The sequence below is a fragment of the Felis catus genome, chromosome E1 (genome assembly GCF_018350175.1).
Source record: "Felis catus isolate Fca126 chromosome E1, F.catus_Fca126_mat1.0, whole genome shotgun sequence".
Classification (NCBI taxonomy): Eukaryota; Metazoa; Chordata; class Mammalia; order Carnivora; family Felidae; genus Felis; species Felis catus.
In genome coordinates this window covers 9,343,118-9,365,918 of record NC_058381.1, presented here as the reverse complement: position 1 = coordinate 9,365,918, position 22,801 = coordinate 9,343,118, and the positions used below count along the sequence as shown (strand labels likewise).

Here is a 22,801-nt window from a genome sequence, read left to right as displayed (position 1 = left end):
AAAAATAAACTTTCCATGCTCTAATCTCATCAAAATACAGTTTTATAAAATTGTAGGTACATACTGTTTGTGCTCGGGATTTCCATTAGCATTAATTTTACAGGAAGAATTCAACTAAGTGCCGGAGGCATGGGTCCAGACCCTTATTCTGTCGCTGTAGGACTGTATGACCTCAGGCAAGACACTTCAGCATCATGGGTATCACTTTCCCCATCCATACAGAGGACTTAGCGTTGCTTGCGAGTTCACACACATATTTACACAGATCACTGTAGTGCACATGCTTGCCATTCTTAATGGCTACAGTGTTCCAAGGGGCTAGTAACTGTAGTGAAATATAGAGCCAGGAAGAGAGTAACAAAATAGAGGACTAAGCACATTTACAGGCACATGCAAGTGAATTGATACCAGAAGATACAGTTGAAGAATGAAACCTAACACTCTTAGTTTTGAAGACCAAATAAAAGTTTAGCAAGAAAAACTAGCACTTAGATTTGCAGGAAACAGATCCTCAGGGTTCAGATTTAGGTCTTAATCAGAAACCTGCCTTAAGGAATGTGACGGGAAAGATGATTAGCTTATAAATACATGAATTACCAAGACATGTAATAGTTAAGACATACTAGGTACCACATATTAACTGACATGCTCCCTTCCTTAAACTCTGCTGGTCCTGGTACAAGACCTCTTGGGGTTGCGCTTGCTGCTTTCTAGTATACACATCACTTCCGTCCTCTCCAGTTTAGTTGTATGCTTAAAAGGCTAAGTTGTTTGCTCCCCAGTTTGTCCAGTATGTAATGACGGCTCTTAGAGATTCTGTAACTGATGAAATGAGTGCAAAGAGTTGCCTTTACAAGAACTAAGTTGAATGGTTAAGACCCAAAGGCTACCTGCTAATGACACCCCAGCAGCAACGAGCATACCTAGCGTCCAGATCTTGGTTTCTAAATAGTTGCTGACTTAGCCAGGGATTGCGGGAGACATGGCTCATTCCGTATCTGGGGCATTGAACCTGAGATCTCTTGTGTCAGAAGGCAATGAAGTCCCCAAAGGCTAGAGAAGGAATGACAAGGGACATAAGAGCTACTGGAAGGGTTCCAACTGGCCACATGTGGGACAATTTGAGCAACAGAAACAATGGCCATGATTGACGTGAACACACGGAATGATCTGTCATCACTGCCAACTCCTCATTCTGAAAACTGGTAAGTAAAGAATTTAAGTAGCACCTTGCCTCTAGTGCACTTCCAAATGACAGAAAGCTCTGCCTTACAGACTTACGCATCAGGAAACGTTGAGAGAATGATAGAAAATTGCCGTTTTGCCAATCTTAAGGAAATAACTGATTTGGGGAACGATCGTCATCACTGGGTACTACAAGTACCAGGTGAAAAGTTCTTGGTGAACAAGCTATCCACACCCTGCCAGCGTCAGTCCGGATTAACTGCAACGGAAAAAACACATCTGCACATTGGGAAGATACGGTGATTACCATGATTCACATCACGGATGGTCAACCAGATACTAATAAGACTTTTGATTTGATGCAACAGGAGACACATCGGTGAAGTGTTAATATTAAACATGTATATTTAACCTGAATCCAATCAAGGCTTTGGCCATAAATACTAATTTACAGAAGCCACAGGGGGTACAGGAACAAGATAAACCATATGTAAACAATCCGTTAAATCCTGAATGTGAGACATTCTACAACTGACCTGCTCTATTAAAAAAAAAAAAAAAGTCCTAGAGAAAATCAGAAGTGGAGACACCTGGACAGATGAAACAGACATAGTAATTGAACATAATGTGTGAAACTTGTTGGGATCAGCAGGGAAAATTTAAACATGAAACATTGAAGATTAGAGAATTCTTACTCATTTTTCAAGGTAATGTGAAAGTCCTTATTTTTATGAGATGCATGCTGAAGTATTTAGGGGTGAAATGTCACGTCTAAGTAACTTTCCAGTCGTTCAGTAAAAAATGTTAAAAATTTAAAGCTAGGTGGTAGATATACCGTTCATTTTATTAACTTTTCTGTATATTTCAACATCTTTGTAATAAAAAGTTGTGGAAAATAAGACTATCTGCTAAAAAAAAAAAAAAACTTGAATTACATGTGGATCAGACAACTGTAAAAAGTGGGAAAAATACACAAAGATCCATGACTCTCCACTATTCTGTTACTGTCTAAGGGCATCCATTGCCTCAGCGTATCAGTGGAAGACTTTATAAATGCATTATTTACATAAAACAAAGGCAGGAAATACAAATTAAAGCGAAGAAAGGCGCTATGGACTGCAATACTCCACACATTCATGCCAGGAGGGGAAAAAGTGTTGTGTAAGATTTGAAGTGGCATTATAAATAAAAATTGCATCTTAAGTACAACGGTTATTTCTAACATGGTAACTATGGCGTAAGCCTAACTCGAGTATTATGCAACCTGAAGACAATCTACACTTTGTGAAGGATGATTCCATGACATCAGGGTTAACTGAGGTGAAGACGAGGGAAAGCAGTAGCTTCTTGAAGAAAAACACTCAACAAGAAAGCCTTGAAGATGCTAGCACCCCAGGTCTTTCCTTCGGCACCTGTCTGCAGGGCGTTTGCTATCAACAGTAACATCCAAACGAGACTGCAATGGTCAATCATATGCTTAAAATGGTATTTATGGCACCAGAATTTAGATCAGTTTTTCTTCATCTAGCTCAGGAAAACTTCCTGTGCAATGACGTCCCACGATTTCTTTAGGAATATCCCCACTGTTAAGAATTCTGATTCTTCAATTTTAAGTAGTTCCTCTTACCCAGCGAATGACCAGTATTTAAGTATTTCTTTGCATTTGTGCACAAAAGTATTTTAAATTCAACCACCTTCACTCCATATCCGTTAATTATACCTTATTACTCAATTCTAACTTACCTACTTATTAATTCAACCGACGTAGATCGACCACAACCTACACGCAAGGCACTGAAGAAACAATTAAGAGCAAGATGAAATCTCAGCTCTCAGAATATGGTCTTATATTCTGATCGTGGAATGCTGTGGATATTAAGCACAGTAGTATCTTTACCTGTTTCTATTTGCATTTCTGCCTGTTTTCCTTTTATGTTCAGGACCCCACAAACTTAGTTAATATTGTCTAGTGATTGTTGCATCAATGACAGTTTCTGCATCAATGCTTTTTCCAGTAAATGTTTTCTGACATTTTAAGAGTAATCCCTACTTTACTTACATGTATGAAAAAGAACCAATTCCAATTATTCCTTTAAAATCAGTTGCTTCATTTTTAGTTCTTTCTTCTAAACAGGCTGAATTTGTTCTTAATTAGCCACTCTTACTTTCTTAGGTAACCCAAGTCCGACAATAGTTCATGTTGTAAGTTACCCGTGTATTCTTTCTTCACTGCTAAGTTTTCACCCTCGATTTTTTTTCCCTGACCCACTTTCTGTAGTGAACTTAAATCTATTTTCCATGACTTGTTTTTCCCTCACACTATGTAAATAGCTGCTTTTACTACTGCTTTGTCTTGGGATATGGGATCGCATTTGGCAACCCATTTTAGTACGCTTCCTATGTCATTCTGTGACAGTACTTAATAGTTAAGACCATGTCCTTTGTCACATTTCACTACTTTAGTAAGCTTTCTGTTGTTAAATCAGCTGTGGTTTTCAGCACAAGCCCTGTGAAGATCCAGTTGGGAAGTCTGGGCCCTGAGCACAGTAGGCACTCGAGAAATGGGTCTCAATGGAAATGGGCTTTCTATGGCAAAATAGCCACAGGGGAACCTCAAGTTATGAGTTTAGGAGTCAGGTGAAAAAAAAAAAGGTAACTTTCTTATTTTTTCCTTTAGGATGACAGGTGTCAAAACCTAGTGAAACTAAGGCTAATATGTTTTAAAGGTGAATTTAAGGATGGGTGTTTAATTTTTGCCTGTTTAATTTGTACACGTCTAAAGGTTATATATACATTAGTTATCCTAACAGATCATGTTTCGTTAAGCTTCTCTTCCTTGAATATTTCAGTAAAGGAAAATGTAATTACACAGTTGTCACATAGAAATTAAGAAGATACTTTCCACTGTATATATTTTGCAAACCTACTGGCTCCACATGGCAGTTATGGCATTCATAGGAAAAGGGAAGGGAACCCCTTATGTATTTAAGGCTTCAAAGCTGGGAAGTAATAAAGGCCTTAAAGCAGCTTTTTCAACTATCCCAAGATTCCTTGCTAGTGTGAAATCCCTACTTGATGGAAGCTTTCCCGAGTTACATTCATAAGGTCTCACTAAGAAGTACTCCAAATACACTAAGAGTTGATGAGTTACAGATTGGGTTTCTCTCTGGAATGAATTGGACTAGTATCAAATAAAGGTTAAGAAGTGAATAAAGTTTTCTTTTTAAATTTCACATTAAATTTCAATAGCTTATATCCACACTACTAATTCTGATACTTCTTTTGATACTTCTGCTGATAGCTAACATATATTGCACTTCTTTTGAATAATGTTTTAACGGAGCACAAAATAAAATTCGGCTGAACTGTAAAACCTAAGTGAAGTCATCTGCCACATCCATTAATTATGATGTCTGGCACCAGCATGAACACGCTGATGCTGAATGAGGTTCGTACTCTGGGTGAAGGTTTTACCACATATACGGCAAGCGTAGGGCTTCTCTCCTGTGTGAATTCTCTGGTGTTGAATAAGGCATGTTCGCTGGCTAAAATCTTTATCACATTCATTACATTTATAGGGCCGTTCTCCAGTATGAGTTCTCTGATGTTGATTAAGTGACGAGGAATAAATAAAAGCTTTCCCACATTCATTACATTTATACGGCTTCTCTCCGGTATGAATCCTCTGATGTTGAGTGAGATTGGCACCCTGTCTATATGCTTTCCCACATATATTGCATTTGAAGGGTTTTTCTCCATTATGAATTCTTTGATGCTGAGTAAGGTGTACGCTCTGGCTGAATGCTTTTCCACACACGCTGCATTTATACGGTTTCTCCCCAGTATGTGTTCTATGGTGTTGAGTGAGGTTCGCACTCTGGCTGAAGGCTTTTCCGCATATCTTACATATATAGGATTTCTCTCCAGTGTGAGTAGTCTGATGTTGAATGAGAGTTGAGGAATGAGCAAAGGCTTTTCCACATTCATTACATTTATAACACTTCTCTCCGGAATGAATTCTCTGATGTCGAATAAGGTAAGTACTCTGACTAAACACTTTCCAACACTCATTGCATTTATACGGTTTCTTTCCGGTATGTATTTTTTGATGCTGAAGAAGGTGTGTACTCTGACTGAAAGTTTTCCCACACTCGTTGCATATATAAGGTTTTTCACCGGTGTGAACTCGCTGATGATTAATCAGTGATGAACTGTGGCTGAAGGTTTTACCACATTCCAAGCATTTATATGGTTTCTCTCCAGTATGTGTCCTTTGATGTATAGTCAGGTGTGCACGCTGACTGAAGTCTTTTCCGCAGTCATCACACTTATAGGGTTTCTCTCCAGTATGAATTCTCTGATGTATGGTAAGGTGTGCACGCTGGCTGAAGGCTTTACCACACTGGTGGCATTCGTATGGTTTTTCTCCAGTATGCATTCTCTGATGTGCAATAAGGGATGAGATATGCCTAAACTCTTTCCCACATTCTTCACATTCATGAGATTTTTCTTTGGCATGGGTACTTTGGTGTTTCACGAAGGACGGGTTCTTCCTAAACTTTTTCCCACACACGTTACACTTATAAGGCTTCTCTCCAGGGTATATCTTTCTATGTACAATACCATATGAGACATGATTGAAGGTTGCCCTGCCTTCATCATACATAGTTTTATTATCTGATTGGGTACCAAACTGAATAATTAGGTTTGAATGCTTTTCAAAACTATTTCTATATATATCATATTTACTAAGACACTCTTCCATAGGGTCATCTTCTTGTGAGAGGACGGACTTCAAAGGGGAGTTTCTTCCGCTGGTGGGAATTTTCCTGAAGGTATCTGCTGCTTGCCTCTCTAATCTGTCATCGTAGTCATATGGTTCCTCCATCTTGATGGTCTGAGTACCAGTCTTTGTGAACTTAGAAGTATCTGTAACTGGAGTACACTCTTGGGCTTCTGTTTTCCATTCTGAAATAAAAAGAATATAAAAATATAAAAAATTATCCTCTATTTGGAGAAAGGAAACTGCCAAAACAGAAACAAGATACTGAATGGGAATAAAATGCCTCAAAAGACTACGGCCTGGACAACCTCACAATGTGGTACTTAAAGCTTGGGAAAAGAGAGGGGCGCCTGGGTGGCTCAGTTAGTTGAGCAACCGACTCTTGATTTCAGCTCAGGTCATGATCTCAGGGTGGTGAGATCGAGCCCCACATTAGGCTCTGTGCTGGGTGGGGAGCCTGCTTAAGAGTCTCTCTCTCCCTCAACCCTTCCCCACTTCTCTAAAAAGAAATAAAGGTTTTATTATAATTTTACAATTATTATTTTAATTTTATTATACAATCCTTATTTAAGTTTTTAAAAATTATTTTATTTAGAAAGAGAAAGAGTACGAGTGAGGAGGGGCAGAGACAGAGGGAGAGAGAATCCCAAGCAGGCTCCAAACTGTCAGGGCAGAGCCCAATGCTAGACCCGAAGTCACAAACCGTGAGATCACGACGTGAGCCGAAATCAAGAATCGGACGCTTAACCAACAGAGCCACCCAGGCACCTCAATAAATAAGATCTTAAAAAACAAAACAAAACAAAATAAAACAAAACTTGGGACAAGTGACTGCAGAAAACCGGAAGACCAAACCGTTGACAAAGGAGAGGTTCCTCACTATTCAGCATGGGCACAGTGCAATAAAATAGGTTAGGTCAGGTGACAGGATTACAAGAAGAGAAAACACTAGTAAGACTTGGGATAACGTGGCCTCACTTCATGGACTGATTCGTATAAAGTAGATGCTAACTCTCATTAACTCCTCCCAGCCTGCTCAGCACAATCCTACGTAATATTCCAAAAGCAATTCCATGGAGTGCTCTCCAGGCTCAAACATCTCTAGTAAATCTCTCCTAGTAATAGTTCTCAAGGTACAGTCCCCAGACCGGCAGCATAAGCGGATCACTATCACCTGGGAGTGTGTTAAACTGGTGCCCATCCAGACAAGCCCCATCAGAAACTCTGGAGGTAGGGCTGAGCCACCTGTTTCAGGAAGCCCTCCGAGCGGTTCTGATGTGCACTAAGGTTTGAGGACCAGTGGCTTAAAGGAGAAACGTTTAAAAAGTTCAAAATACCTCCACTTGACATATTCTGTCCCTAAATAATCCAGCTTTGCCTATTCTACTGCATAGTTAGCTTAACATTTAAATTCTCCACGTAACTTCAAGCTACTTCCTCATAGCACCTCATACGGGGGCCATATGAAAACCAGACTTAGGCATTCTCTTAAGGTAACTTCTCTACCCATTAAAACAATGGTACGGCCCAGCTGCTGTTTGTCCTTCTAGGAATCCTAAAGTACAGATTAGCTTGAATCATATGAGCTTGCCTTTCTATAGGTCAACATGACTGAAATACCAGCAGTCTCATGATTCAACCATATATAATGTCGGGGCCATTCAGCACTTGGCCTTGCATTATTACTTCAGAACTTTGTGTGTTTCTTTTATTTCCAACTTAGACACAAACTCTGGGAAAGGCTTATGCTTCTTTTATGCTTCCTTCAGAAAATGGCCCAAGACTTGATATGGTGCCCACTCAACTGAATTGCTGGAATAAATGACAATAATTTGTTGTAAAAAGGTGAACCAAATGAAAGCATACACATACACACAAAAACAAAGTAAACAACAACAACAAAAATCCCTGACTTCAAACCTAGCTGCAAAGCAATCATAGGTACTGACGCCTATTGTTTCCAGCAGGAGGGTGTAAAACAAATTTAAATTATGGTATCTTTTTCCCTTGAAATCAGGTAAAAAACATAGGACTTTCAAATATTAAGAATTGTGTAATGGAATATAATCAAATATGGATTTTATAATATAGCAAAAGTGACGCCGGGTAGTTCAGAAATTTTCTAAGATGCAGACCAAAATATAAAAACCTTACAAATGGGGTGCCTGGGTGGCTCACTTGATTGAGCATCTGACTTCGGCTCAGGTCGTGATCTCACAGTTCACGAGTTTGAGCCCCACATCAGGCTCTGTGCTGACGGCTCAGAACCTGGAGCCTGCTTCAGATTCTGTGTCTCCCTCTCTCTCTGCCCCTCTCCTGTGCGTGCTCTCTCCCTCTCTCAAAAATAAATATAAAAATAAATAAATAAAAATAAAAAAAACCTTAATATATCCATTCCATAGACTCATATGCAGTCATTAAAAATAAGAGCTGCCGGGGCGCCTGGGTGGCGCAGTCGGTTAAGCGTCCGACTTCAGCCAGGTCACAATCTCACGGTCCGTGAGTTCGAGCCCCGCGTCGGCTCTGGGCTGATGGCTCAGAGCCTGGAGCCTGTTTCCGATTCTGTGTCTCCCTCTCTCTCTGCCCCTCCCCCATTCATGCTCTGTCTCTCTCTGTCCCAAAAAAAATAAATAAATGTTGAAAACAAAAAAATAAGAGCTGCCATCAATCAATAAATGACGAGAGTAGGGATAATGGAATATTGATAACTGATAAAGATAACTAGGTAGGTTCACATACATTGACATGTAAGGGTGTATAGGACACATTATGTAGAGCAAGATCCACTCTGTGTAAGGATGTGCTATATGTAATATAGGTACACGTACACAGAGAGTAACAATCTAAGGGGTGAAAATCCTGGTAATGGGTGAGGAGAGGTAGACAAATACTTCATTTTCCTTCCTTGTACTGACTGAATTTACAAATGACTTTTATTACTTTGATTCAAACACAAACATCATAGTTGACATTAGAAAATGCTTGGGAGTAATGTTAAATGAAAAAAGTAGTATCATAACTAGCATGAAAATGCACTGGAACTAGACAAATATCAAAGTGCTAACAAGATTACAGGTTTTTATTTTTATTTTTTTTATTTTTTTTAATTTTTTTTTCAACGTTTATTTATTTTTGGGACAGAGAGAGACAGAGCATGAACGGGGGAGGGGCAGAGAGAGAGGGAGACACAGAATCGGAAACAGGCTCCAGGCTCTGAGCCATCAGCCCAGAGCCCGACGCGGGGCTCGAACTCACGGACCGCGAGATCGTGACCTGGCTGAAGTCGGACGCTCAACCGACTGCGCCACCCAGGCGCCCAAGATTACAGGTTTTTAAAAAATACTTTCCAATTTTCAATAAATTGGATATATGACTTTTATTGCTATTTAGTACTAGAAATGTAGTTATATTATTTTTATATAACAAAAATATTTAAACACAACTCTCTCAAACCAGGATTTGTCCCTCTCCCGTCCAAAAGAACAAAATGAGAACGTTAAGGGACTGTACAGGTAGAGGTGTGCAGGCACACACACACAAATGAGAGGACCAGAAGCTGAGTTTCATTCTGATTCCAGGAAACCGGACAGTCTATGGCAGAGTGCACCGTATACCTGAAAAGTACTAAAGCGAGAACAAGCTTAAAATAACAAGGCTGAATCATGACCATGAAGAAATGGATATAATATACATTTTAAAACCACTCAGCTTACCGGAAATTCAAAAACCGATGTTATTAAACTGGGCTTAAATCTATGTATTTAACCAGAAAGGGCCGGTTGGAAGTGCTGAGTGTCTAGTCAACAGGGCCAAAAAATGGTGCAATACTTCTAGCAGATGAGATCAGTGTTGACTTAGGTAACCAAAGAAAGCTTCAGGGGGAGGTAGGATTGGAGTGGAACCGGAAAGAATGGCTATAGGTCCTGAATAAACAACTATCAAAGTTGCCGTATAAACAACTATTAAAGTTCTGAGACAGGAGTGGCCAGTGAAGACCAATACTATTGTTCTATTTGTGAACTGTCAAAGTTTCCGTTTCCTGAAGCATGACTAATCAGGTATCCAAACCAAAGGCTCAACTTATGATGTATCTCTACGCTGGTAAGAAAGGAAAATCCTCAGAGGCCAAAACTCAGGCAAAAGCAGGGAGACAGGAAATCAGCAAGAGCTGACGGAGACAGCTCCTCCATCTGTTTACTGACCTTACACTTCCATTTTGAGGGGCAAGGGCCCAAGGGCCAAAAAACAAAGCCTGAGGCCCTAACAAGGAGGGGGTGCTCACAGGACTCCTGATCTTAGAGGATTATACTCTGCTGAAGGACTGGCTAGAAAAACCAAACAAAACTTAAAAAACAAACAAACAAACAAACAAACCTCACTTCTACATAATCTTTTCTCAGCCTTGGTGCTCTTTGGAAGAAGAAAATTCTCCTAAAATACATAACCATAAACTGTCCCCTCTTGTGAATTTACAGTGCCAATGCATGCTACCTGAAAGTCAATCTAAAAAACTTCTCAGGGGGCGCCTGGGTGGCGCAGTCGGTTAAGCGTCCGACTTCAGCCAGGTCACGATCTCGCGGTCCGTGAGTTCGAGCCCCGCATCGGGCTCTGGGCTGATGGCTCAGAGCCTGGAGCCTGTTTCCGATTCTGTGTCTCCCTCTCTCTCTGCCCCTCCCCCATTCATGCTCTGTCTCTCTCTGTCCCCAAAAAATAAACGTTGAAAAAAAAAATTTTTTTTTAAAAATAAAAAACTCAGGTTCAAATTAAAGTGATCCCAGGGGCGCCTGGGTGGCTCAGTCAGTTAAGCATCCTGCTTCAGCTCGGGTCATGATCTCGCAATACGTGAGTTCGACAGCTCAGAGCCTGGAGCCTGCTTTACATTCTGTGTCTCCCTCTCTTTGCCCCTCACGCACGCACGCTCTCTCTCTCAAAAATAAATAAACATTAAAAAAACAAGCAGTCCCAGACTGGCAGTACCCTCCAGAAGACTATCCTGACTTCTAGTTCAGGCTCACTTCCATTATGTCATGCATATTTTCTCAGTGTCTAGAGTGTGCCAAAATCATTCCACGAAGAATTTACTATGGTAGAGGCACGTTCTGTGCTATAGGTATATATAGGTCATTCTGCTATAAATTATGAGAAGAATTAGCTTTTCAAATAGCGTGACCCTTAAAATATCTAATGACCAGGTAAGTTAACAAGTATTAGAAGTCAGTGACTTAAAAAAAAAAAAAAAAGGCAATAGACAAGCAAGAATCAAGAGTCTAGTGCACTTCTCTTGTAGACAGAAGGACACGTAAGAATATCTTTATGATTTCTATTTGCAAAGAGAAACACGGAAGGAAAAACCAGAAATAAATAGGGGGTAGATGGGAACAGAGCAGAAGGGATGGGAGCATATACCTTTCTACACAGTTTTGACTTCTGAACCAAGTTAATGTTGCTACATACTCAAAAACGGAAGACTAAAAACCAGAAAACACTAAAACTGAATACAAATAGAGTCAAACAAACCCTTAAGCTGTACAGCAAACCCTTAAGACAGCTAAAAGGAAAGAACTGAAGGAACTTTTGAACTTAGTATTCTGTATACCCTTAGTGGGATATACTGTAAGGACAGAAAGGACTTTGAACACATTTTGAACGTTACCCAGTTTGTTATTGGTAGTGATAGGTAGTGACCCAATTCTGAAACCATTTCTCTGTGTGTTACATGACAGGGCGGATCAATATATACTAGTGCTCTTGAGAACCAGGTTGTTCACCGTATGGAAAAGGAAATACAAGACGGAATAGCCTTGCGGTGCTGGATATCAGTTAGAGTTATCAGCGTGAACTCGTGATTAAGAGAACCACATACATACATATGCATACTTCCCAGCTCTATCCACTGGAAGCAACGGTACCCACAGTAGTGAGCACACTTCCTGCCCACATTCTGGTTTCTAAGTACTATTCCCTATCAAAATGAACCAGGGTACTTTGGAGAGCCTCCAGGTCTAAGGTAGGCACAAGGTGAGTCAAAAGAACATTCTGTTGTGCTAGAAAGCAAGGGAAGGATTAAAGACTAATGGGGACCTGTCTAAAGAACACTGGACTTGGTTTGCAGGGCTCCTATTACCCAAATTGGGGACAAATGAGCATGAAAAACAAAAAACAAAACAAACCAGGAATTAGTGGACTAATAACACCCTGTAGTTGGAAAAATTCCATTAGTCTACAGTGCTATGTACACATAAAAATGAGACAGAAGAAGAACTGTGCTTTACAGGAGAATGCTAGTAATCCTTGAGAAGAGAGGACTGAATCGGAAAATCACCATCTTGCAACCAGCAATATGATAAAGCAAGAATCAACAATGGAGGCCCAAAATGCTTAAATAAAATATTACCAGGGAATAGAATAGTCATGTGGCCTCTTAAGTATCACTCCACAGATTGCTTACTGATTATAAAGAAAAAAACCCTGCACCTTTAAAATGGAGAAATCTGGCCAAGAGCACCTTAAGCAAAATGAGTATCACTAATGAGACAAATGGCAATGCAAAGTACACACCTGAGGTTGTTTTGGTAAGAATATTTGATCTGAATCTAAACATAAGGAAACAATCAGGCAAATCTAGGTTGTGGGTCATTCTAAAAAAAACCTGGCCTGAGGTGCCTGGGTGGCACAGTCAGTTAAGCATCCAACTTTGGCTCAGGTCATGATCTCATGCTCCGTGGGTTCGAGCCTCATGTCGGGCTCTGTGCTGACAGCTCGGAGCCTGGAGCCTGCTTTGGATTCTGTGTCTCCCTGTCTCTCTGCCCCTCCCCTGCTCACACTCTGTTTCTTTCTCTCTCTCTCTCTCTCAAAAATAAATAAACATTAAAAAAAATATTTAAAAAAAACCTGGCCTGGATCCTTCAAAAAATGCTCCAAGGAAGGTAGGAAGGAAAGAGAAAAGAGAACAGAAAAGAAATGAGAAAAGAAACAAAAAGAAAAGAAAGAAAAGGAAAGGCAGAGAACAACTCTAGACTAAAAGGGACTAAAGACACAGGATAACTAAGTGGAGCACAGGATTCCTGACAGGAGATCCCGGAAGGGGGAGAAAAACTGCATGATATTTGGGGACAGTGGGGGAAGTCTGAATACGGGACTACACAAGATACACAACTTGTATAAATGTGAAATATGTGAGGGGAGAGAACGATGAGCCTATGTCGAAGAATGGGAGATACATGCAGAAATACGCGGGGGGATGTCATGATCCCTGCAACAACTAACTTTCAGATGGTTCTTTGCAAAAGCAAAGTGTGTGTGTGTGTGTGTGTGTGTGTGTGTGTGTGTGTGTGTGTGTGTAGAGATAAAAAGCAGAAGTGGCTAAATAATGGTAGCTGGTAGTTCCAGGTGACAATTACACAGGTGTTCAATGTACTGATTCTGCAACTTTTCTGTAGGTTTGAAGTTCTTGCGGAGGAAGGCAGGAATGGGAACACCAAAAAGCCCATCAACAAGAAACAGGTTCAATAATTTAGGAGACACACAATAAAATGTGATGCAGATATTTAAAAAAAAAAACAATGAGGAAGTTCTTTATATCCTCACTTGGAACACTTTTCAAGATATACTTAAAAAAATTTTTTTTTGAGAGAGAGAGAGAGAGAGAGAGGGCTTGGGGATGGAGGGACAGAGTGGGAGAGAGAGAATCTCAAGCAGGCTTCACGTGTGAAGCTTGACGTGGGACTTGACCCCACGACCCTGGGACCTGGACCTGAGCAGAAATCAAGAGTCAGACGCTCGACTGAGCCTCCCCAAGTGCCCCTAAATATACTTTAAGTAAACAAAAGCAAAGTACAAAACTGTGTGTACTTTGCTACCATTTCTGTTAGAAAATGGAGAAGACATTACAAAAAAAATTTTTTTCCTAAACGTTTATTTGTTTTTGAGAGAGAGAAAGAGAGAAAGAGACAGAGAGACAGAGAGAGACAGAGAGAGACAGAGGGCGAGCAGGGGAGGGGCAGAGAGAGAGGGAGACAGAATCTGAAGCAGGCTCCAGGCTCTGAGCCGTCAGCAGAGCCCGACGCAGGGCCTGGGCTCAAACTTGTGGACTGAGAGATCATGACCTAAGCTGAAGTCAGACGCTTTACTGATGACAGAGCCACCCAGATGCCCTGAGAAGAAGCCCTTTTTATATTGACTTGATACGCAAACAAAACACCTTAACAGAAACAACTAGAAACAAGCACCAGTTGTTGGGTGCTGGGAGAAGCAGGAACTGGGTGAACGTGCTATACAACGAAAGAATGTTTTTGAATCTTCTGAATTTTATACATTTTTAAATTAGAAAATAGAGTAAGTTAGGAAAGTGGAGGCAGGAGGCTACAGGGGTTTGCTGGTGAAACAGAATAAAAGAAATTTAAAAAGAAGGTTTGAAACTTAGGGATATCCGTGCATGCTTAAAAAGGAGGGCAGGAGGGGTGCCTGGGTGGCTCCATCTGTTGAGCGTGCAACTCTGGATTTAGGCTCAGATCATGATCTTGTGGTTCGTAGGATCAGGCCCCGCACCGGGCTCTGCACTGACAGTGTGGAGCCTACTCGGGATTCTCTCTCTCCCCCTCTGCTCCTGCCCTGCTTGTGTTGTCTCTCTCAAAATAAATAAACTGTGTCTCTTCCTGAAAATGGCATCTGTCAGGAAGCAACGCCGAACAGTTCAGTGCTCTTGACAGGCTGGGATGTCTTTGTGGGGATGCCTTGGCCATACTTAAAAAACAGATCTCACTGCAGTCAGGCGCTGAAGGACAAACAATCCCACGCCAGCTGTGCTCTCACCTGGACTAGGGCCTTCTAAGATTTCTTTTATCACCATCCATGGTTCTTCCAACATGGGAATCACAGTTGGTCGGTACACGGTCAGTCCTGTTCATGAGGAAACAGAAGGAGTTTTATCCCGGAGATAAACGGTTGTTCGAATTTTATTACCTGACTTCTACTTATTTGTGAGGACAGACTTCTACGGGAAAACAATGGTTCACGGACAGGATGTAGTGGGAGAATTAGATCACTGTCCTTTCCAGAGCTAAAATGAACATTTCCTGCCACCCAAGAGGATATGTGCATAGAGATCATGGCGGGAGGAGATCACAGGAAAGGTAGGAAATGGGCAAGGCGCAGTGCTGTGTGGAAGCCCAGGGAAGCCGGGCATCACAGTTTTCAACGATCCTTCACTTAGAAACCTTTTATTTGGGAAAAGGGAAAACATTTCTGTGCCTGAACGGGATGAGCACGCTCACCTCCAGGCCCCATTCTTAGCAAAGTACTTTAGAGACCAACCCATTTTTAACAAGAGAGGAAAGGAGACCTGGAGGGTATGCTGGCAGGAGCGGGCGTAGATGATGCTTACCCAGAGAAACCATGTTCCAGTAGTTCTGTAATGTCACCGTCTTGTACAATTCCTTCTGTACAGGACGCATGATCTCCCAGTCCTCCTGGGTGATATCCACAGCCACATCTTTGAATGTCATTGATTCCTAAAACATCAAATATAACCTGGTTCAAGAACTGGTAGAACGAGAACAGCGAAAATGCCAAGTGTGTGTGTGGTGAGGGGACTCGCAGAATCTTGAGCTTCAGTAAGACCCTAAAAGTCTAGTTAACACCCTCACCCGAGTTATGGATGAGAACACCTGAATGGTCCTACAGGGGAGTCTGAAAATAAAGCAGAATTTATCATCACATTTTCGACTGGCACTGGCGCATGCGTTGGTGACTGCATCTTAAAGAAGAAAGGGCTTTACAAAGATGACACCCTTGAATGGTTGTGCTTTTTTGAGCTTTGCCTCAAGAATTCAGTGTGTTATTGGGGAGCCTGGGTGGCTCAGTCGGTTAAGCGTCAGACTCTTGATTTTGACTCAGGTCATGATTTCAGTTGTGAGATCGAGCCCTGTGTGGGGCTCTGCACTGGACGTTGAGCCCACCCACTGAAGATTCTCTCTCTCTCTCTCTCTCTCTCTCTCTCACCCTCCATGACTCCCTCTTCCTCCTCTTCCTCTGCCCCTCCTCCCTTGCTCACACGAGTGTGCATGCTGTCTTTCTCTCTAAAAAAGAAGAAAGAATTCAATGTGCTGTAATTTGAAATTTTAAGCTATATTTGTGTGTCCTACGATGAAATGCAGAGCTCTTCCTACCTTTTCAAAATAAAATTGAATGGTATTATGGGTACCATTGCTTCCAGTGGATAGAGCTGGGAAGTGTATATATGAATGTATGTAGTTCATACATACATGAAGTGTACCTGCCTGGCTCACTAGGTAGAGCCTGTGACTCTTGATCTCGGATTTCTAAGTTTGAGCCCCACACTGGGTGTAGAGATCCCTGAAAAACAAAACCTTTAGGAGCGCCTGGGTGGCTCAGTCGGTTAAGCATCTGACTCTCGATTGTGGCTCAGGTCATGATCTCCTGGTTGGTGAGTTGGAGCCCTGCCTTGGGCTCTGTGCGGATAGCCTGGGATTCTCTCTCTCTGCCCACCCACCCTTTCTCTCAAAATAAATAAATAAACATTAAAAAACATCTAAAAATCTTTAAAACTGGGACCAAAACTCACACTGTTGAACTGTTATACTTTTAGATACAGTTCTCAATCTGGCAAGGTTAGATACAGTTCTCAATCGCATAAATTCCTCTTGGCTCTTTTCTTCCTTTTGTTACACAAAACTGATTACTCCTCCATGTCTTTCGAATGAACTTTACGTTTCTTAAAAAAATTATATTGGGTTTTCAAATTACATTTTCAATTCATAATTTCAGGAGAACAGACGATTTATAGTATTTAAAGCTTCTTTCATGTCTTATAGAATGATACACGATATGGATGTACTATAAAATTTATATTATGCTTAGTCCTAGATATCTTAAATTTTGGGGGTGGGGAATCTTTTTTTGCTTTTAAGTTTATTTTGAGAGAGAGAGAAAGAGAGAGTGAGTAGGGGAGGAGCAGAGAGAGGGAGAGAGAGAATCCCAAGCAGGCTCCATGCTAGCAGCATAGAGCCCAGGGCTCGAACACATGAACCATGAGATCATGACCTGAGCTGAGACCAAGAGTTGACGCTTAACTGACTGAGATACCCAGGCGCCCCTGTGCATGGAATCTTTTATTTCATCTTTTTTTTTTTTAATTTTTTTTCAACGTTTATTTATTTATTTTTGGGAGAGAGAGAGACAGAGCATGAACGGGGGAGGGGCAGAGAGAGAGGGAGACACAGAATCGGAAACAGGCTCCAGGCTCTGAGCCATCAGCCCAGAGCCCGACGTGGGGCTCGAACTCACAGACCGTGATATCGTGACCTGGCTGAAGCCGGACGCTTAACTGACTGCGCCACCCAGGCGCCCCACTTTTATTTCATCTTAACATCTGCCTGATTTTAATGTGTATGTACAAAAGTGATTTTTAAACATTTATTTTGGAGAGAGTGAGAGAGAGAGAGGGGGAGAGAGAGAGGTAGAGAGAGATAGCACAAGCAGAGGAGAGGTAGAGAGAGAGGGAGACATGGAATCTGAAGCAGGCTCCAGGCTGCCAGTGTCAGGTGTGTATTTTTACAGTAAAACTTTCTCTTAAGATGGCCTGACGTAACACAGACTTACGATCAACATTACACCACAAAAGACATGGCCTTTAATTACTTGTTAATGAGAAAAATAACATTAGCAACCACTGCTTATTGATGGCTTACTGTAGTCCAGGCTAACCACAAGTCGCATAGTATTTAATCCTCCCAACCTAACAGGTAAATTCTATTTATTAGAGTTTAATGATTCAGGCCAAGTGTGGTCAAGTATCTTGCTCCAAATCATAGGTTCAGAACCACGAACTAAATCTGATCATCTGGCTGTGGAGGTCAATCCCTTAACCTCTATGGTTGCTGCCTTACAGTCAAAAAGTGAGGAAGGGCGTATCTGGGGAAGGCTCTGGGGAGCCTATTTCCTACACAGGGCAGTCACTTACCTTAACAAACAGGGTGGATTTAAAGAGAGAAACTGATGTTTAAGTCCTAGATTGGGCTTTAGGGGGCAAAGAAGTTACAGGGCCAGGACAGAAAACGTCCTCATACATACACCTCTTAATAAGCCATTTTAAAATCATAGAAGAAACCAACACTTACTTTGGTCACCAAGTCATTTAACCATCCTGCCTGGAAAGCAGGTCTTCCTTTGGGGTCTTCCTCTGGGGTCTCTTGGGGAAGGGCAGAATGCTGAGGAGCAGCTAGGGTAGAAGGGAGACCGTGATGGAGATTAGTCCTGTTTGAACAGCCTACGGAATTCTTCACCAGATAGATGCCTACACTTTCCTACAGTGAGAAGTGAGAAAGAAACCAAAACCAGCACCCACACTTCAAAGAAGCAGAGGGAAGGGCCGATGATTTGTCCTAAGATGTCAAACCAGGCTTCAAAGACAAGTCTGTTCTGGGACGGCTAAGGATACGTACTGAATTCACAATTTTCTACTAAAGCGTCATGTGATGTAAATTTTGTGTGTTGTGTCTGAACAAGGGAATGTTTTCTGGACCCTTTTCTACCTTTCTGCAAGCATGTTACTGTAAAACCTAATTCACAAAAGCAAATGGTTTCTTTGCAGAATGGTTCAAACCTCTGCAGGTGAAATTCCTGAGGGCTCCCACAGGGGTAATCTGATTGTGTCTGGTCACTGTTTTAAGCCATCGGGTAATGTGTGTGTGTGGTCTCCAGCAGTCTGGCAGGGGCACACCAGGCAGGACGGGGCGCACGTTCAAGTGTGTTCTCACTCACTGAGCTCTGCTCTCGCCGGTTTCTTTGAAGGGCTGCTCTGTGACAGTCCCGGTTAGTCTTCTCTAACCACCCAGGACTCTTCCCCTCTCTGCCCTACAATCCTCACCTTCCTCTTCTAGAATCTGAGTCAAATCCTCCACCAGAGTCACCACTTCCTCACTGCTCTCTGGGTACTGGGACTTCACCCACGTCCTAACCTCCCCAGGCAGGATGGTCAGGAATTGCTCTAGCACCAGCAGCTCCAAGATTTGTTCCTTGGAGCGAATCTCAGGTCTTAACCATTTAAGGCAGAGCTCTCGGAGTTGATTCAATGCCTTTCGAGGACCAGCTATGTCTGGATATGGGAAATTTCGAAAATTCTGTCGACAGGTCTCAGTGTCACGCAAGAGTCTCAAAGCATGCGTTTCCTTCTCCACATTGTGGGGTCCACTCTGGACCTTGTCTGGCTTCCACATTAGAAGGATTTGGGAGCGTGAAGAACTGGTCATCCTCTTGCACGGGGAGAACATTGCTACAGACAGGAAGGTCAGTCTGGCAGTATCCTTTATTTTTCCAGTAGTGAGCCAACTGCTTGAAGTCTCATGCTAGAGCCACAAAGACATTCTCTCAAGGGCTGCTGCAGCCAGGGGCAGAACAAGGTCAAGGTAGAGTCAGCAGCCTTAGTTACAAATTTGGAGCCCAGAACTTGCAGGGATGGTTAAGAGACCCTAAAACACAAGAACAGAGCACAAAGTCAAGAATTCCTGGTGCTCTTTGCTATGCGCATACACCAACAGAGATCGCCTACTCAGTCTGCACAGATAAACACAATCGGACTTTACCTTGGTCTTCCTCCCCTACATCCTTAGATTTGTATGATAAGTGCAATCTGTTGGGGACAGGGGATGGGACTGCCATCAAAAGGTGGTAATAGAGGGGCACCTGGGTGGCTCAGTTGGTTAAGTGTCTGACTTCGGCTCAGGTCATGACCTCACGGCTGGCTCGTGAGTTAGAGCCCCGTGTCAGCTCTGTGCTGACAGCTCAGAGCCTGGAGCCTGCTGTGGATTGTGTCTCCCTCTCTCTCTGCTCCTCCCCTACCCGCGCTCTGTCTCTTTCTCAGTAATAAACATTTTTAAAAAATATTTCTAAAGAATTAAAAAAAAAAAAAAGGTGGTCATAAAAGCAAAGACCTAGATCATGAGCCAAACAACAGATCAAACTTCTAACTTGTTGAAAAAGAAATTAAACTTTTACAGAGGGGGCAAGAAAGCTTCAGTATTTTTCTGTTACTTACAGAAGCTGTAAAGGACGGAACTACCTCTCAAGAACAGAGCGAATCTATTAGGTACTTAGAACGATACCTGAGAATTTCTTCTTAATAAAGTGCTCAAGGTTCCCAAGGAAACTGTCAAGGAAAAAAGGGCAAGCCATTTACCTGCTTTGCATATTAATGCCAGACTATTCTAGCTTTTAGCTATCAGAGGGCTGGGGAGCCGGTAAGACGGGGGGCGGAGGGGGGGGGAGCAGAAGAGGCTGGTGTGATTTGAAGCCCTTTTAAATGCTTCTACAGGAGACAATTCCTTAGGAATAAATATGAAACCGGGATTCCCGAAGAAAACCTCGGAACAGGCCAGACCTGGAGCACGGACACCACCTGTCCGCGGGCCCCAGTTCTGAACCCTCCTCAAAGCTCAGTCGTGTAACCAAAGCCAACTGTGTACCAGGCCCTGCAGGGGAGACGCGCCGGCCTCACCCGTCGCCTGCCCTTCCCGGTCGGGTCTCCCTAACACCTCTTCGGCCGGGGGGTCGCGGGCAGCGGGGGAGCGAGTGGGGACACGACGACGCGCTGAGCTGGGACCGGGCCCCCCACAGCAACCTCCACCCCGCGTTCGTCTTCTCCGCAGGCCGCGAGCACGGGCTCCCGCGCGTGGACGGGCTGGGGCTCCGGCCTGACCGCGCGGACACTAGCGCCCGGCGCCCTCGACATCTTTACCTGTCGCGGGGACCCGGCGGACGCGCAGCCGGAGCGGCCCGAGAGGCCCGGGGCAACAATGGCGGCGGGGGCGCGGGCGCCTGCGTGGCGAGCTCAGCCCCGCGCCGCAGAGGGGCCTCTGGCTCCGCCACTTCCCTATCCCGGAAAGCACGACGTGTCTCGGCCGGGAGCCTCACCTTCCAGCCCGCTCCTGAGAAGCCTGGCCCGGAACGCGCCGCGCCTCGGCTCCGCCGCGACCTCGCCTCAGCGCCACTGCGCATGTGCGCAAGGAGAACGCTGCGCGCCCGCTGAGCCAATCGGAAGCCGCGTCCCGGCCCTCCCTCCCGCCGGAGCCTCATTCCTTGGACCTGTCTCCATGGTAACCTCCTCCACCCATCACTGCGACTTGCTCGTTTAGGCTGCAAGGGTCTGAAGGGAACTTTAAAGTTTCCCTGGTCAGAAGCAGGTCTGGTAGATGACTGGGAGGTCGGGGAGCAGCTAGCATCTGGGCGAGGGGGCTGCGGATGGGTGGTTAAAGCTCCGTGCTAATTAACTGGAGAAAACCTGGTGCCAGAGTTCCTACAGGAAGGATGGGCAGACAAGATGTGGGTCTAAAGGTAGAACAACCCAAAGTGCGTTTTCGGGCTTTACTGTGTGTACACATTCACTCTTAAATGGTCTGAGTCCCTCCTAAGGAATCTGATCTTGAGACTCAGATCGGAGAAAGATAGAGAGCGTGTTGTTTATAGAGACACAACAAACCCCCATAAAACCCTTGAAAATAAAAGGATAGAAAAACATTCCAGGTGTTCCTGTTGTCTACTGCTGTGTTGGCAAACCACCCAAAACTAAATGGTTTTAAAGAACCACCATTTTATTATGCTCATGGATTTCACTGGTAAAGAATTTGGAAGGGGAACAGTGGGCACGGCTCTTCACTGCTCCACTGTGTCTGGGGGCTCAGCGGAGATGATTTGATGGCAGGAAGGGTCCATTTCCAAGATGGCCTCTTCACTTACATGTATTATGGATGGGCTGAGATGGCTCAGGGATGAGCTCAGTTTGGAATTGAACACAGTGGCCTTTTCCATATGAAGGACTCAGGCTCGTTGGATTTCTTACACGGTGTCTCTGGGCTTCAAGAGCACATGTTCTAGTGAATAAGAAATCTTCATGGCTGATGACGACATAGCTTTGGAAGTCACATAGCATCATTTCTGTTACACACTTGATCAAAGCAGTCATAAGTCTGTGCAGAATCAAGTAGAGGCAAATGTAGATTCCATCTCTTGACGGGAGGAGTGTCATAGAGTCTTAATATTACCACAATAGGCACATTTGAACAAAAAAGAAACTGGGGAGTGTGATGGTCTTTGATGTGTCCACTTGGCCAGGCTACAGTCTCCGGCTATTCAGCGAAACACGAATTTAGGTGTTGCTGTAACGGTATTCTGTAGATATGGTTAAAGTCCACAAACTCAGTTGAATTAAGGAGGGGACATTATCCTAGATAACTTGGGTGGGCCTGATTCAATCAGTTGAAAGGCCCTTTTTATTTTATTTTATTTAAAAATTTTTTTAACGTTTATTTATTTTTGAAACAGAGAGAGACAAAGCATGAATGGGGGAGGGGCAGAGAGAGAGGGAGACACAGAACCGGAAGCAGGCTCCAGGCTCTGAGCCATCAGCCCAGAGCCCGACGTGGGGCTCTAACTCAGGGACCGCGAGATCGTGACCTGAGCTGAAGTCAGATGCTTAACCGACTGAGCCACCCAGGCGCCCCGAAAGGCCCTTTTTTTTTTAATTTTTTTTCAACGTTTATTTATTTTTGGGACAGAGAGAGACAGAGCATGAACGGGGGAGGGGCAGAGAGAGAGGGAGACACAGAATCGGAAGCAGGCTCCAGGCTCTGAGCCATCAGCCCAGAGCCCGACGCGGGGCTCAAACTCACAGACCGAGAGATCGTGACCTAGCTGAAGTCGGACGCTTAACCGACTGCGCCACCCAGGCGCCCCCCGAAAGGCCCTTTTTAAAAGCAGAATTGAGGTTTCTCTGATGAAGAAGAAACTGTGGACAAAGCTACTAGCTTGCCCTTCCTACGG

At 43.3% G+C, this 22,801-nt stretch overlaps 2 protein-coding genes across 5 annotated transcripts in view; one reads left to right on the top strand and one right to left on the bottom strand.

Moving 5' to 3' along the window:
• LOC123381861 overlaps window positions 1-6,078 on the top strand; it is a 38,941-nt gene extending 32,863 nt beyond the window's left edge. Inside the window, exon 5 of the mRNA XM_045044248.1 lies at window positions 5,953-6,078. Coding sequence (XP_044900183.1) covers window positions 5,953-5,968 — 16 coding nt within the window. The 3' untranslated portion in view covers window positions 5,969-6,078. The remainder of the gene's footprint in view (window positions 1-5,952) is intronic.
• ZNF287 (zinc finger protein 287) lies at window positions 25-20,983 on the bottom strand. Of its 4 annotated transcripts, XM_045044246.1 has the most exons (7): window positions 20,897-20,970; window positions 20,089-20,132; window positions 18,855-19,455; window positions 18,106-18,206; window positions 15,351-15,477; window positions 14,780-14,866; window positions 25-6,153 (listed from the first exon to the last, which is right to left on the bottom strand). In XM_045044246.1, the coding sequence occupies exons 3-7, from the start codon at window positions 19,255-19,257 to the stop codon at window positions 4,586-4,588; spliced, it is 2,286 nt and encodes a 761-aa protein (XP_044900181.1). In that variant the 5' UTR covers window positions 19,258-19,455; window positions 20,089-20,132; window positions 20,897-20,970; the 3' UTR covers window positions 25-4,585. The 4 variants fall into 4 exon arrangements, with proteins under 4 accessions (XP_044900181.1, XP_006939927.2, XP_019672768.1 ...); XM_006939865.5 differs by lacking the exon at window positions 20,089-20,132 and having other exon boundaries at window positions 20,897-20,983; XM_019817209.3 differs by lacking the exons at window positions 20,089-20,132; window positions 20,897-20,970 and adding an exon at window positions 20,721-20,874.
• Window positions 20,984-22,801: the final 1,818 nt, after the last annotated feature.

Excerpts from the sequence above, each read along its gene's own strand:
- ZNF287 (XM_006939865.5), bottom strand. The coding sequence starts at position 19,257 with ATGTTCTCCCCGTGCAAGAGGATGACCAGTTCTTCACGCTCCCAAATC. Across the intron at positions 18,207-18,854 it reads TCAGATTCTAGAAGAGGAAG|CTGCTCCTCAGCATTCTGCC; the intron begins GTGAGGATTGTA and ends CTTCTACCCTAG. Across the intron at positions 15,478-18,105 it reads TAAATGACTTGGTGACCAAA|GAATCAATGACATTCAAAGA; the intron begins GTAAGTGTTGGT and ends TTGATGTTTTAG.